We start from the raw sequence: 14,441 nt of genomic DNA, 5'->3' as shown, positions 1-14,441 counted from the left end.
ACCTGGGACCTTTGTGTTTGCCTTTGAGTCTGACACCCTTTATTGAGTGCTAGGCTTCAGGCAGAGGCTGAGCCCTCCCAGGGAAGGCGGGCGTGGCTGTGGGTCCAGAGTCAGAGGGTCGAAGAAGTGGAAGGTCCAAGAGAGAGACACTTTTCTGAGTCCCCCGCCCCCCCCCCCCCCCCCCCCCCCCGCTACACCCTGCCCCACCCCGGCTTGGCTCAGTGGTTGAGCATCAACCTATGAACCTGGAAAAGCACTTTGTAGGGGTGTCTCTGGGAGGACCCCCACACCCTCCCCCTGGCTCTGCCTGCCCAGCCCCTGAGGCCCCAGCAGCAGCTGCCCCCGCACTCCCCGGGAGAGGGATTAGGGCGAGAGAGGAGACCGGTGAAAAACGGCAGGATTAGGGCTGGGAGCGGGCAGCGGGAACCCAATCTCTGTGGCTGCCTCCGCAGGAAGTGGGTGTGGCGGGCGGAGAGAGCTGGAATGCGGAGTGGGGAGGGCCGGGTGTGGAGGCTTATCTAACCGCCCCTGGGGGGGGGGGCGGGCACCCCCACACAGAGGGAGATGCCACCGCGGGCCCCTCCTCCTCTGGACCCACCTCGGTCAGGCCCAGAGAAGGGAGGTGCCCAGCACTACCCCACACCGCCACCCAAAGGGCCCGAGAGAGCACAGAGATTGGGGGGGGGGGGGGGCCCAGGATGCCCAGGGGTAGGGGACCTGGGCGAGCCCAGCTCCTGGGGCCGAGGCCGGCCCGGGGGTGCTTTCAGCCCACGTGGGACCCCCGAGGCCTGGAAGACGTGGCCACACGGACGTGCTGGCATTCCTTCATTTTATTTTAAATATATTCTTATTGGTTCAGAGAGGAAGGGAGAGGGAGAGAGCGACAGAAACATCCATGATGAGAGAGAATCATGGATCGGCTGTTTCCTCCGCTGGGGATGGAGCCCGCAACCCGGGCAGGTGCCCTGACCCGGAACTGAACCCGGGACCCTTCCGTCCACAGGCCGATGCTCTACCCACTGAGCCACACCGTTTTCAGTGCATAGACCCTTTGGAAAGAACAAGCCGTCTATGAGGAACCCCGGATCCTGTCTTTCTGCCCCATCCTGTCTCTCCTTGTCCCTGAAGGACACACGCTTCCTCCCCAGACAAATGGACCACGTCCCCGACCCCTCCCGGCCGGAGCGGGGCTGCTGGTGACCTGCAGGGCCCTGCCTTCGCAGCCTCTTCCTCAGGGACACGGGGAAACCGAGGCTGGAAGAGACAGGGTGCGGCTCCCGCTCTCCCTAAAGCCCCCCTCTTTCTCCGTTCGGGACCGGGGCTCCTGCAGGCCTGGGAACCCGGATGGGGGTTCTGTTAGGGCCCAGGCCTGGGTTCCCTCCCAGCCTCCGTGCCCGCCTGCCCCTCAGACCTGGCCCCGAGCCAAACCCCAACCTCACCTAATCCCAGTTATGTAAGGTGCCACTTGACAGTTGGGGGGGGAGGAGGGGGAGGAAGAGGAGGAGGAGGAGGAGGAGGAGGGGGAGGAGGACGAGACCGGAGCCACACCCAGGGAAGGGGACAAAAGGCCCGCGGGCTCAGGGCCCCATACCAGGCTCTGCCACTGCCCACACTGGTCCCTCCTCCTCCTCCTCCCACCTCGCCGGCACCATGAGCGGCCGCGTCGGAGACCTGAGCCCCAAGCAGGCGGAGGCCCTGGCCAGGGTGAGCCCCGGGGAGAAGGGCTGGGGGCGGAGGAGGGGCCGTGGCTTCACCCTGCCTTACTCCGTGGGCTCGGCATGTCCTTGACAGGGTCTCTGTGCTGCCACTCTCCCAAGGTCAGGTCCTCGGTGACATCAGCCCTTCAGGGTCAGGGGGTGAGGGACCAGCACCACATCCGTCCGGTCGGTGTGTAGGGACCGGCTCCAGCCTAACCTCTTCTCGGTCAGGAGCCAGACCCAGCGCTTTCCCTGAAAGCTGCCCCTGCCCCCAGCCTCCCAGGCCCCTCAGGCGGGAGCCGTCTAACCTCACCCTGCGCCCCCCTCCCCAGTTCCGAGAAAACGTCCAGGACGTGCTGCCTGCCCTGCCCAACCCCGATGACCACTTCCTCCTGCGCTGGCTCCGAGGTGAGGGCAGAGGCGGGAAGGCGCAGGGTGAGGGGCGGCAGGGGGGACGGTGGGGGCCCGGCCCTCAGGCTCCGAGCACCTCCCCTGCTCCATAAGCCCCGGTTCAGGGAGGGAGGGGGCGGGGGGCAGGACAGGGCCCCTCCAAGGCAGTCTTTCCCCCGCTCACCCCTTCCCCATCTCCCCGCAGCTCGGAGCTTCGACCTGGAGAAGGCAGAGGCCATGCTCCGCAAGGTGGGCCCCCCGCCCCCCGCTGGGCACTGGGGAGGGGCTTCGTGGGGGCCACGCACGCCCCCGGCGCCTGCCGCCCCCCCCTCCCCTAACTGCTGCCCTCCCTTCCAGCATATGGAGTTCCGGAAGGCCATGGACATCGACCACATCCTCGACTGGCAGCCTCCGGAGGTGAGCCGGCGCCTCCCCCTCACGCCCCGGTCTTTCCCAAACCTACACCAAGCCCCACGCCGCCTCGGGGGTCCCTGGGGGCGTGAGTGGAGGGCCGGGAGCCCTCGGAGCCTGTGGAGCCTCCTGGGCCTGCAGGTCCCTCTCCGGTGACCATTTTGAATAGCCCCCCGGGGGGCTTATGGGGTCCAGGCCTGGGGGTCAAGCCTTTACCTGTGTGAGTTCGTTGGATCATCACAACCCTGTGGGGGTGGGTCCTATGGTCCCATTTTACAGACGAGCACACTGAGGCCCAGCCAAGATTAAGCAGCTTACCCAAAGGCCCTCCACCCCGAGGTGGGGCTGGGGTTTGAGCTCAGGGCTGTGCCCCCGCGCCCTCACCCCTGGGGCCTCGCTCAGAGCACCCTGTCCGGGTGGGAAGGACATTGGCAATGGCCATAGCTTCCTGGATGGAGTAAAGCTCTAGACCAGCCGCTGCGCTTTGCCGACATGATCTTGGGGACTGTCCCCAACAATCTCACGAGGGAGGAACTTTGCAAGCCGTTTGACAGCAGAGGAGGAGGAATGATGCTCAGAGCAGGGGTGGGGCACTGGCTCGGGGCTGCAGAGCCGGGCTGCAGCAGTGTCTGTATGTGCAGCAGGTCGGTTGACCTTCAGAATCCATGTTTCCCTCCGAGACCGATTTGGCTCAGTGGTTAGAGCGTCGGCCTGCGGACTGAAAGGTCCCGGGTTCGATTCCAGTCAAGGGCATGTACCTTGGTTGCTGGCACATCCCCAGTGGGGGGTGTGCAGGAGACAGCTGATGGATGTTTCTCTCTCATCAATGTTTCTAACTCTCTGCTGTCTTTCTCTCTTCCTCTCTGTGAAAAATCAATGATATATATATGCTTATATAATATATCCATGTTTATATAATATGTCCATGTTTCCAATGACTCGTCCCTCCATGAAAAGGGACGTGGGAGATGTCAGGGACAGAACTAAGGAGCCCAGGGGCCTCGGGCCGGCCAGGCCCTGGCTTTGCTGTGTACCTGCTGGGTAGATGGGTGGATAGATGGATGGATCAGTTAATGGATGGATGAATGGATGAATGGATGAATGGATGAATGGATGGATGGATGGATGGATGGATGGATGGATCAGTTAATGGATAGATGAATGGATGGATGGATGGATGGATGGGTGGATAGATGGATGGATCAGTTAATGGATGGATGAATGGATGAATGGATGAATGGATGAATGGATGAATGGATGGATGGATGGATGGATGGATGGATGGATGGATCAGTTAATGGATAGATGAATGGATGGATGGATGGATGGGTGGATAGATGGATGGATCAGTTAATGGATGGATGGATGGATGGATGGGTGGATAGATGGATGGATCAGTTAATGGATGGATGGATTGGTGGGTGGATAGATGGATGGGCAGATGGATGAGTGGGCCCTCCCCTGCAGGCCCTCAGGGTTCTCAGCCTGGACGCAGGTCCACCTAGCCAGGGGTTCCCGGGGAGGTGTACCTGCCACGTTTGGCATCTCTCCACGTGGTCCCAGGTGGTCCAGAAGTACATGCCCGGGGGCATGTGTGGCTACGACCGGGACGGCTGCCCCGTGTGGTACGACATCGCCGGGCCCATGGACCCCAAGGGCCTGCTCTTCTCGGTCACCAAGCAGGACCTGCTCAAGGCCAAGATGAGGGACCGCGAGCGCATCCTGCGCGAGTGTGACCTGCAGACGGAGCGGGTGAGGCCTGGCGGGGCAGGGCGGAGTAGGAGGGTTGGGAGAAACCCTGAGGTGCCGTATGCTAGCGTCACGGTGCCCCAAGTCCTGAGCCTGCACCCTGCACCTGGGAACTGGCCCTCGCTCTCTTCCTTGTAGCTGGGGAAGAGGGTTGATACCATCGTGATGATATTTGACTGCGAGGGCCTGGGACTGAAGCACTTCTGGAAGCCGCTGGTGGATGTGTACCAGGAGGTGAGGAGGAGAAGTTCCCTTGTGGTTTAATGACCAGCTCGGCTTGCTGGGGCCTGGCTGCTCACTCACAGCCGGGATTTGGTAAAAGATGGTAGCCTTCCGGGGCCCCATCACGTGACTCAGGACCCAGAGACATGCTTCCCAGGAGGCCCCACCCAACAGGCCTCGGGGACAACACTATTGAGACCACAGGGGCCCGTTTCCTCCAAGGCCCTCCCAGCCTCGTCACCCCCAGCTCCGTGAATTGAGTACGTAATTTGGGATAACGACAGTCTGCATTTTGGAGGGATTCCCGGACACTCCAGCGAGTGAATATGTAAAGTGTATACCCTGTGCTTGCAAACACCGAGCATGGAGTAAGTAGTGGTCATGAGTATTATGATACTGTCACTACTGTAATCTTACTTTACGTGATTATTATGACATGGCTGCCGTAGTCTGAGGTGAGACGTAGAGGCCAGTGGAGGTGATGGAAAGCAGGGGACCCCCCCCCCCCCCGCCGCAGCTCTCTGGATTGCAAAGGCAATGGGGGTCGGGGAAGATGAGGGGCGGGCTCTGAGGGGGTCTCTCTTGGTCCCACAGTTCTTTAGCCTCCTTGAAGAGAATTACCCGGAGACTCTGAAGAGCCTGTTCATTTTGAAAGGTGTGTGGCCAGTGACCTCTCTTTTTCCTCATCTGTATGTACCCTTGGGGATGAGAACTGGGCCTCCTTCCCCAGGTTGCAGGGAGGCAGGTTGATGGCTGGGCTGCACACGAATCAGAGTGCCGGGCACCGAGGAAGGGCTCCCTGCATGGAAGCTTCTGTGGTTGGCCTTACCGCACCAGGAGGCAGCTCCAGCCCCAGCTCTTTCAGGAATTCCCCCTGCCTCCCACCTGCCCTCCTCAGCTCTCCCGCCTCATTGATCTCTCCCTTCTTAAACTGCCTCTGGCCTTCCTTGTCTACTGCCTTCTGGGGCCACCAGTTGTCCTGTGTGTGTTCATCCTGTTTTCCTTGCTGGGTTTTCCACTCCTTGAAGCCTGGGCCATGTGGATGCCCCGTGGGTATTTGGGTGGTTGTCATTAGAGTGGGTGGAGGGAAGGATGGATGGATGTTTGATGGTTGGCTGGTTCATTGGTTAATTGGCTGGTTGTTTAGTTGGTTTGCTTGACAATTAACTGCTTGTTTAATTGGCTTGTTGGTTTGCTGAGTAGCTGGTGTGTTAGTTGGTTGTTCTACTATCAGATAGGTTGGCTGATTGGTCGGCGGGTGATTGGTGGGCTGGTTAGACAGTGAACTTATTGGACATCTGTTGGCTGGTTGGTTGATTGGTTGGTTGATAGACTGGATGATTGATCGGATGGTTGGTTAGTTGTTGCTTGTTGGTTGGTTGACCAGTTGGCTGGATGGTTCACAATTCCTCCATGCTGTTGGCTATGACTGTTCTGGAGACGGTGGGCCAGTGGATCTTTCTCCCCGTGGTCTTTGCTTGTGTCTCTCCAGCCACCAAACTGTTCCCTGTGGGCTACAACCTCATGAAGCCCTTCCTCAGCGAGGACACGCGCAGGAAGATTGTAGTGCTGGGAAGTAAGTAGCCCTGGTTGCGTCCCCCGAGCTTTGTGCATGAGCTGTGGAGGGAGGCGGGCCCATCGCTCCACCCAGACGTCCACACACCACCGAGAGGCAGAGACTTCTCTTCTCAAGGGGGCGGTGGGGCTCGCACTGTAGAGCCTACCACCCAGCTGCCTCTGCCTTGCTCCCTGTGATGGTGACTGGTGTTCCCTGTGATTGACCTTATTGGTTTCCGATGGTTGCTAGTCAACCTCTTGGTTACCGGCCTCAGTGTCCTTTCAACTCTCATCATCTCAACACTTCTGAAGGCCATTTGGGTTTAGGAAGATGAGGAAAAAAAGCAGGAAAAGGAGATGTGATTCAGAGAAGGGAGGCTCAGCAAGAAGGGACTGGATAAGTAAATAATGCCTGCACTTGATACATTACTGGGCAGCCGTGAAAAATGATTTGATTAAGCTTTTTAAAAAGTTGGTTATAAAGCAGTGTGAATAGTAAAAAAAAAAAGATACATTTCTTTTCTTTTTTTTCTTTTTAAAAATATTTCTTTATTGGTTTCAGAGAGGAAGGGAGAAGGAGAGAGAGAGAAACATCAATGATGAGAGAGAATCATTGATCGGCCGCCTCCTGCATGCCCCCTACTGGGGATCGAGCCCGCAACCCAGGCATGTGCCCCTGGTTGGAATCGAACCCGGGACCTTCCGTCCACAGGCTGACGCTCTATCCACTGAGCCAAGCTGGCTGGGGCTATTTCTAGAAGATACATTTCTGTGAGACAGTTAAACAACTCTTATTCAATGACTGGGAGACTCTCAAAAATGTGCAAACCCATCAGCCACGGGGAACCATGTTTCCATAGCAACGCGATGCTGGAAGACTCTTCCTGCAGCCTGAGGCCTGGGCGGCGGGGGCGCTGGCCCTGGCAGCCCAGCCCAGGCCCTCCCTGGGGAGTGGGTGTTGGGGAGACAGATTCCCTTCATGCCCAGTAACTGTCCTTCAACACCCCTGACCCCAGAGAACTGGAAAGAAGGTTTGCTGAAAAGCATCAGCCCCGAGGAACTGCCTGTCCAGTTTGGGGGGACCATGACGGACCCAGACGGGAACCCCAAATGCTTAACTAAGGTACAGAGAGCCCTGGGCCAGGGCGGGGAGGGGAGGAGAGCTGGGTGGCCTCCTCACCCACGCATCCATCCCACAAATGTTCACGGGAGACCCCTGTGAGCGAGGTGTGGTGCTGCCCAGGCCCAGCCCCGCCTTCCAGCAGCAGCAGCGGCCTTGCAGGGGAACAGAACAAGGAACGAGGACATTTCGGCCCAGAGGGATGACGAGCTGGAAGAGGCAGTTCCCAGAGGAGGCCCTGACCCGGCCTGGAGGGTCAGGGGCGGGGCGGGGGAGGACAGGATGAGCAGAATGTTCCAGGAAACGGTGAAAGCATCTCAGGCCCATGGGCCAGCGTGAACGACGCGACGGCTGGAAGCCGGGAGCCAGGCCCGTCCCCTCCCCATGTCCGCAGATCAACTACGGCGGGGAGGTCCCCAAGTCCCTGTACGTGAGGGACCAGGTGAAGACGCAGTATGAGCACTCAGTGCAGATCAGCCGCGGGTCCTCGCACCAGGTGGAGTACGAGATCCTGTTCCCGGGCTGCGTCCTCAGGTAGGGACAGGCCCCTGTCCCGCCCGCCCCCCCCCCCCCCCGCTGGGTGCCAGCCCCTGGGGGACCCCTCAGACGGAGCGGGAACGTGTCCCTCGCCCCCCACCCCCATGTCCAGGTGGCAGTTCTACTCGGACGGGGCAGACATCGGCTTCGGCATCTTCCTGAAGACCAAGATGGGGGAGCGGCAGAAGGCGGGCGAGATGACCGAGGTGCTGCCCAGCCAGCGCTACAACGCCCACATGGTGCCCGAGGACGGCAGCCTCACCTGCTCCGAGGCCGGCGTCTGTGAGTGCACCCCCCGCCCCCCACCCAGCTCCTGAGGGCTGAAGCCACGTGTCCCAGGGTGTAGAGGGGGAAAGGGGGGCACTGCCCCCTGCCCCAGGCACAGGCCGTCTATGTTAGCGCCACTCAGTCACAAAGCTGCTCACTCGGCTCATCCTCCCCCGAGGGCATTTTTCCATTGATTTTTTATTTTATTTTTATTTTATTTTATTTTATTTTTTAAAATGTTTTTAATTGATTTTTTTACAGAGAGGAAGGGAGAGGGACAGAGAGTTAGAAACATCGATGACAGAGAAACATTGATCAGCTGCCTCTTGCACACACCCCACTGGGGATGTGCCCGCAACCAAGGTACATGCCCTTGACCGGAATCGAACCGAGGGCCCTTGAGTCTTCAGGCCAACGCTCTATCCACTGAGCCAAACTGGTTAGGGCTCCTTTGATTTTTAGTTTTTAGAGAGAGAAACATGGATGTGAGAGAAGCACATTGATTGGTTGGTTGGTTGCCTCCTGCACGGGCCCCTACCAAGGCCCGGGCCAGGGAGGAGCCTGCAACCAAGGTGGGCATGCCCTTGACCAGAATCGAACCCAGGACCCTTCGGCCAGGGTTGAAAGCTGCTCACTTGGTCCACATGTGTGTGCACCAAGAGCCAAGAGACCCGCGGACGCTGCAGGGGTTGAGAAACCTTGGTTCACAGGGACACAGGCAAGGGATGATGGGACAGGTGCCCCTCCCCCAGGAGGAGGCTGGGCACAGAGCCACACAGCTGCGCGTGGGGCCAGGAGGCCGCCTCAGCCTGGTGCTCGCCGCGTACCCCTGGGCGAACGTCTTTCCTGTCTGGGCCCTTGGCTTGCTCACCTGTGAAGCAGAGGCTACAAGCCCTGCTAGTAGGGGTGCCCGTGGGGCGGCAGCGGGCATGTGCAGGCCTGTCCCAGAACCCCAGGGAGGGGCTGGGCGGCCCCTGATGCTCCCCGATGGCCCCCCGCCGGCCCCCATGACGCAAGCGTCCAGGTGCAGACACAATGGGGTGCGGTGGCCATTGTTCCCGCTGCAACTGAAGCCGGGCTGGACACGGGCCAGGAGGCGGTCAGCGTCTGTCCAGGCCCGGCTCAGGGGTGGCAGTTCCCATGGGGAAGGAAACAGGAGTGGAGGGAACGTGGCTCTGCTTGGCAAACACAGGAAGGGGAAGCACAGCCAGCCCGCCCCCCACGGCGGGGGCAGGGACACAGGCGTGCAAAGCCAGGCCTCCAGCCACCGGCCTGTCCCTCTGTCTCCCCACCCACCCACCCCCAGACGTCCTGCGCTTCGACAACACCTACAGCTTCGTCCACACCAAGAAGGTCAGCTTCACGGTGGAGGTGCTGCTCCCGGACCAGGGCATGCAGAAGTATGAGGAGGAGCTCACCCCCATCTAGGTGCTGCGTCCTGCGCAGAGACCTCGGACCCTCCGCTTTTGTCTACGTCTGTCCCGTCCTCCCGCCAGACACGGATCGTTAGCTCCCCTGACCCTGACAGTAGCGAGTAGAGAAGGAGGAAGATTTTGGAGAAGGTTCAGAGGCTGCGGTCACATCAGGAAAGGTATGAGAGGCACAGCCTTGGAGGAGGCCAATGTCGCAGAAGAGAAAGAAGCGAGGGTCAAAGCGAGAGGCAGAGGTCGAGGAAACCCCAGAAGTAGGAAAAGGAATCTCCTGCCCTTGGCCCTCGCATCTCCTTCGATGCCTGAATTCCTTCCCTGAGAACTATGAGGCCGGCTGGCTGGCGTGGCTCCGTGGTTGAGCGTCGACCTACGAACCAGGAGGTCACGGTTCGATTCCTGGTCACGGCTAGGTTGTGGATGATCCCCAGTGGGGGATGTGCAGGAGGCAGCCAATCAATGATTCTCTCTCATCGTTGATATTTTTATCTCTCTCTCCCTCTCCCTTCCTCTCTGAAATCAATAAAAATATATTAAACGGAAAAGAACTATGAGCAGTTTGGGTTGGAGATGTTTTTTTATTTTTTTATTTTTTTTACTTCTACTCCCAAAAAGCATATACACTGAATGGCCCGATGATGATGATCTCTGACACATAGTAATCTGGCCACTCAGTGTATATCCTATAGAATAAAAGGCTAATGTGCAAATTGTCCCCTCGACCAGGAGTTCAACCAGCAGGCAGGCCAGCCAACTGCCCATGTCCCCGCCCCCTGGCCAGGCTGGCCGGACCCCACCCATGCACTAATTCATGCACTGGGTTATTATGTTATTATGTGTTGAGAGGCCATAATAAACAACAATCTGGCCGCTCCGTGTATATGTAAGGAGCACAACTTCACAGTGTATCCTTGTGAAGTTGAATGGAGAGAGGGAGCCGGTGACCAAGGACGGAAGGAGCATGACAGGAAGGAGCCTGCCAACCCGGGCAGATTTCAGCACCGTGGACAGGAACAGAGTCCTGGCGGGGGCGGGGCTCTCCTGGAGAAGCAGGCAGTAGCTGCTCCCTCAAGCAGGTAGGAGGTGCTCCCATGAGGACTCTTCCTGATTCAGGTGCAGAGCTCCCCCCACCCATCCCTCCCACCCTCGTTTCTTTCCCTTGGAACTTGCAGCTGGTGTTTTAAACAAAGGAAGTCATAGCTGACTCTAGCAGCTGTCTGGCGATGATGATGATGATGATGATGATGGTGGTGGTGATGATGATGATGATGATGGTGATGATGATGATGATGATGGTGGTGGTGGTGATGATGATGATGATGGTGATGATGGCGATGATGATGGTGATGATGATGATGATGATGATGGTGATGATGATGATGATGGTGATGATGACGACGATGATGGTGGTGATGTCAGAGCTACCATTCAGCGCGTGCTCTCTATGTACCACCCAGAGTGCCAAGCGCCTTATGAGTTCAGCTCATTTCCCTCTCCTGCCTCCCCCGGGGCTGCTCCTCGTGGCCACCTGACGGACAAGGGAAGGAACGAAGGCTCCGAGAGGCGCAGCCACGCCCCCAGCATCACACAGCCGCTCAGGAGCGGGGCCCAAACACAAGGTGTATTTTCTTTGCTTTTTCTTTACTCCAGAGACATGGCTCTGAGTCGCCCCCGAGCACCACTTCTCCAAGGCCCTGCTTGTGCCAAGAAGGAGAGAAGAAGTGACTGGTCCGTCCTAGACCTTCTATTAGTTAATCATAGCAGAGGCCTGGGTGTCTCCGTCTGCAATCCATGCCTGTGGGTAGGGGAGGTGTTATGCCCATCGGGCAGCGGAGCAATAGAGACACACAATGCTTAAGCCACTCGTCCAAGGAAACTCCCAGAAGGCCAGGCAGGGCTGGAGGCACAAAGCCCAGTGTCCTGCCCCCTCCCAGCCCCGCCCATGGCACGGCCTCCGGGAAGCACAGCCCCTGGCACCCACCTGGCCTCTGTGCTGCCAGCCAGGGACACAGACACGCTGGCCTGAGCCCCAGGTCCTGGCACAGCTACTGCCAGGGGAGCAAGTTACCCAGGCGTGGGCAGATGGGAACCAAAGGGCTTGGCTGGTGCCAGCAGACAGAGGCTCCTTGGGAAGAGCTGAAGGCCAGGCCTGCTAAGGCATGTGCCCTGACCCGGAATCAAACTGTGACCTCCTGGTTCCTAGGTTGATGCTCAACCACCGAGCCACGCCGGCCGTGCAGGAAGTAATGCCCACCAGTAGGATGATGGCGGTGGCATTGTCGTAGGCTCATAGGCAGGTTGCACAAACACGGTGCTGATCAGAGGGCCTGGTGACTCGTCAGAGCTCCACTCATGGGCTCTGTGGGTGTCATTTCGTAACTCTTGTGACGATGGAGCGCTGCACGGCAAGATGGTTCTGACTGGGAGAGGGCACCGGAGGCTGGGAGCAGAGGGAAGTGGGTGTGGCGAGGGCATTCCCGGCAGATGGCACAGCCTGAGCAAAGGCACGGAGGCCAGGTGTGCAGGGCATATCCCGGGAACGGCGAGGGGTCAGCGGAGGCGAGAACGGAGGGGCAGGGAGGTGTGGTGGTGAGAGCTGAGCCGGCCAAGGCCTGGAGGCTCGGAATGCCAGCCGCCGCGCTCAGCCTGGATCCCGGGCATCAGGACAGAGGCGGCGCTCGGGGACATTCGCCACCAGCACGGTCAGACCAGGAGAATGTCCCTGCATGCCCTGGGCATCCCGAGGGATCCCCCAAGAGTTTAGTTCGCACAAACAAGACCAGGAGGGTCACCCTCAGGTGCACGTCTGATGACCACCCACTTGTTCCCCTGATACATTCTCGGGAGTGGAGTCCCTGAGCCAGACCGCTGGCATGCTTTCTATCTGGGTTATCAGCCGATGGGAGGATCCATCGTCCACCCTGGCAGGGATGACGCTTGTCTATTAAGAACAGCCAATGCTGCCTGGCCAGCGTGGCTCAGTGGTTGAGCGTCGACCTATGAACCAGGTGCACCCTGTCTCCTGGTCACGGTTCAATTCCCGGTCAGGGCACAGGCCCGGGCTGCGGGCTCGATTCCCAGTGTGGGGCGTGCAGGAGGCAGCCAATCAGTGATTCTCATCACTGATGTTTCTCTCTCTCTCTCTCTTCCTGTCCTGTCCTCTCTGAAATCAATAACAATAAATTAAAAGGGGAATAAAAAGGGACAGCCAATGTTTGTGGAGCCCGGCCTGTGAGCCCTGCCCTGGCCGAACGCCTTCGGGAGCCATTTCTCCTGCCATCCTCACGGCAGCTGCGGGAGGTCGTTACGCAGAGTTGTCTGTGAGGAGACCAGAGCTCGGAGAGGTTGGGTAACTTGTCTTTGGTCACACAGCCTGTGCCACAGCAGGCTCTGCCCCCGACGCCGACGAAGAGAGCTGTGGGCTGGCAGGCAAGAGCCAGGGAACCAGTCCTGGGCTGGGGGACAGGTGAGGCGAGGCCGTGGGGCGGTCAAGGCCAATGGGACGTTGTGTGTGCGTTTGGGCCAGTGACTCCGACTCCAGGAAACAAGGACCTCACTGGGACGTGGTTGCCCGGAGTGAACGAGCCACACATGACCCAGGAAGCACTTCGCACTGGGCCAGGCGTTCTGGGAGCCGTTAGCTCATGCAGGGGTCCTCAAACTTTTTAAAGTGGGGGCCAGATCACGGTCCCTCAGAGAGCTGGAGGGCCGGACTATATGAACTAGTAATTCCTACTGTAACACCTTGGCTGCGCTCACTGCCCAAAAAACCTGGCGGGCCGGATCAGACTCCTCTGCGGGCCGCATGTGGCCCGCGGGCCATAGTTTGAAGACGCCTGCCAGGTGCTGCTCTCGGTAACCCGGGGAGCTGGTTGACCCAGCAGACACCGGCACCTTGGGAGATGCTGCCTCCTGGTGGGGATGCTGAGCATTGCCTGAAGGTGGCCACCGAGGGACCTGACTCCCAGCACGCTCTAGGGCAGTGTTTCCCAAGCTTCTCTCATGGCGAGAATCGCCTGATGGAGTTGTTAAACTACAGATTCCTGGATCCCAACTGAGAAGTGCCAAAACTGGAATTTTTGGGAACCTATAAGTAAAATTGTATAGTTAACTTAGTGATCTAAGCTTACAATTTTACCTCTATGTTCCCAAAAATTCTAGTGTAGCACTTCTCAGTTGGGATTCAGGAATCTGTAGTTTAACAACTCCCCCAGGTGATTCTTTGGGAAACACTGCTCTGGGGCAAAGGCCTGGGGGTGGGGAAAGACACCTCCCCCAGCCCAGCAGGGCTCTGCGGCAGCCTCCCAGGCCCTGCAGGAAGTGCTGAGCTGCGGGACCCCAGAGGAGGCTTCCAAGCCAGCCCTGGGGGTCAGAGGCCACCTTGAGGGGGTAAACTGAGGAAGGAGTGGGCTGTAGTCAGGAGAGAGGGTGCAGCTGTAGGAAGGGGGTGCGGGACGGCTGGAAGGGAGTGTCCCAATCGGAGGGAACAGGGTATGAGGAAGCCCAGTCAAGAGAACTTCCAGCCCGGCCGGCCTGGCTCAGTGGTTGAGCATCGACCTCTGAACCTGAAGGTCAGGGATCGATTCCCAGACGGGGCACATGCCTGGGTTCTGAGCTTGATCCCTAGTGTGAGTGTAGGGCGGTGGGTAGGGGGGAAATGGGGACGTGCAAGAGGCAGCTGATCATTGTTTCTCGCTCATTATTAGTGTTTCTCCCTCTCTGAAGTCAATACAAATATATTTTTAAAAAAGAGAAAGGCCCCCCAGCTCCAAGGGACCGAAAGGGACCGAATAGCCGCGGTGAACATTGGGGTGAGGGTGTCCAGGCCTCTGAGAGCCACCACCGGAGCCTGGGCCTGGGCCTGGACGTTTCAGAAGGAGGTGGCCAGATGAAGACAAGCTTGGAGGGAGGCAAGCTGGAGGCCACTGCCCTCACGCTGGCCAAGGGGCGTGATACTGGCCCGAGCAGCCAGCCTCCGCCTCGGAGGGCCCTCAGCCCTGACCTCCACCCACCACCACATCCCTGCACATCCCTGCCCATCCCCAACAGAGAGGAAGCCGACGA

At 58.9% G+C, this 14,441-nt stretch overlaps 1 protein-coding gene across 2 annotated transcripts; it reads left to right on the top strand.

The window, feature by feature from the left end:
- Window positions 1–1,566: 1,566 nt before the first annotated feature.
- On the top strand, window positions 1,567–9,727 carry LOC118725272 (SEC14-like protein 3). Of its 2 annotated transcripts, none has more exons than XM_036448860.2 (12): window positions 1,567–1,704; window positions 2,030–2,105; window positions 2,293–2,336; window positions 2,445–2,504; window positions 4,062–4,250; window positions 4,386–4,481; window positions 5,064–5,124; window positions 5,962–6,045; window positions 7,043–7,149; window positions 7,541–7,680; window positions 7,796–7,965; window positions 9,257–9,719. In XM_036448860.2, exons 1-12 carry the CDS (start codon window positions 1,651–1,653, stop codon window positions 9,376–9,378), a joined length of 1,203 nt encoding a protein of 400 aa, XP_036304753.1. In that variant the 5' UTR covers window positions 1,567–1,650; the 3' UTR covers window positions 9,379–9,719. The 2 variants fall into 2 exon arrangements, with proteins under 2 accessions (XP_036304753.1, XP_045441673.1); XM_045585717.1 differs by having other exon boundaries at window positions 1,595–1,704; window positions 7,541–7,642; window positions 9,257–9,727.
- The last annotated feature ends 4,714 nt before the right edge of the window (window positions 9,728–14,441 follow it).

The sequence above is a fragment of the Pipistrellus kuhlii genome, unplaced genomic scaffold (genome assembly GCF_014108245.1).
Source record: "Pipistrellus kuhlii isolate mPipKuh1 unplaced genomic scaffold, mPipKuh1.p scaffold_m20_p_20, whole genome shotgun sequence".
Classification (NCBI taxonomy): domain Eukaryota; kingdom Metazoa; phylum Chordata; class Mammalia; order Chiroptera; family Vespertilionidae; genus Pipistrellus; species Pipistrellus kuhlii.
Note: the sequence above shows the minus strand (reverse complement) of the source record. Positions and strands in the feature narration are given on the sequence as shown.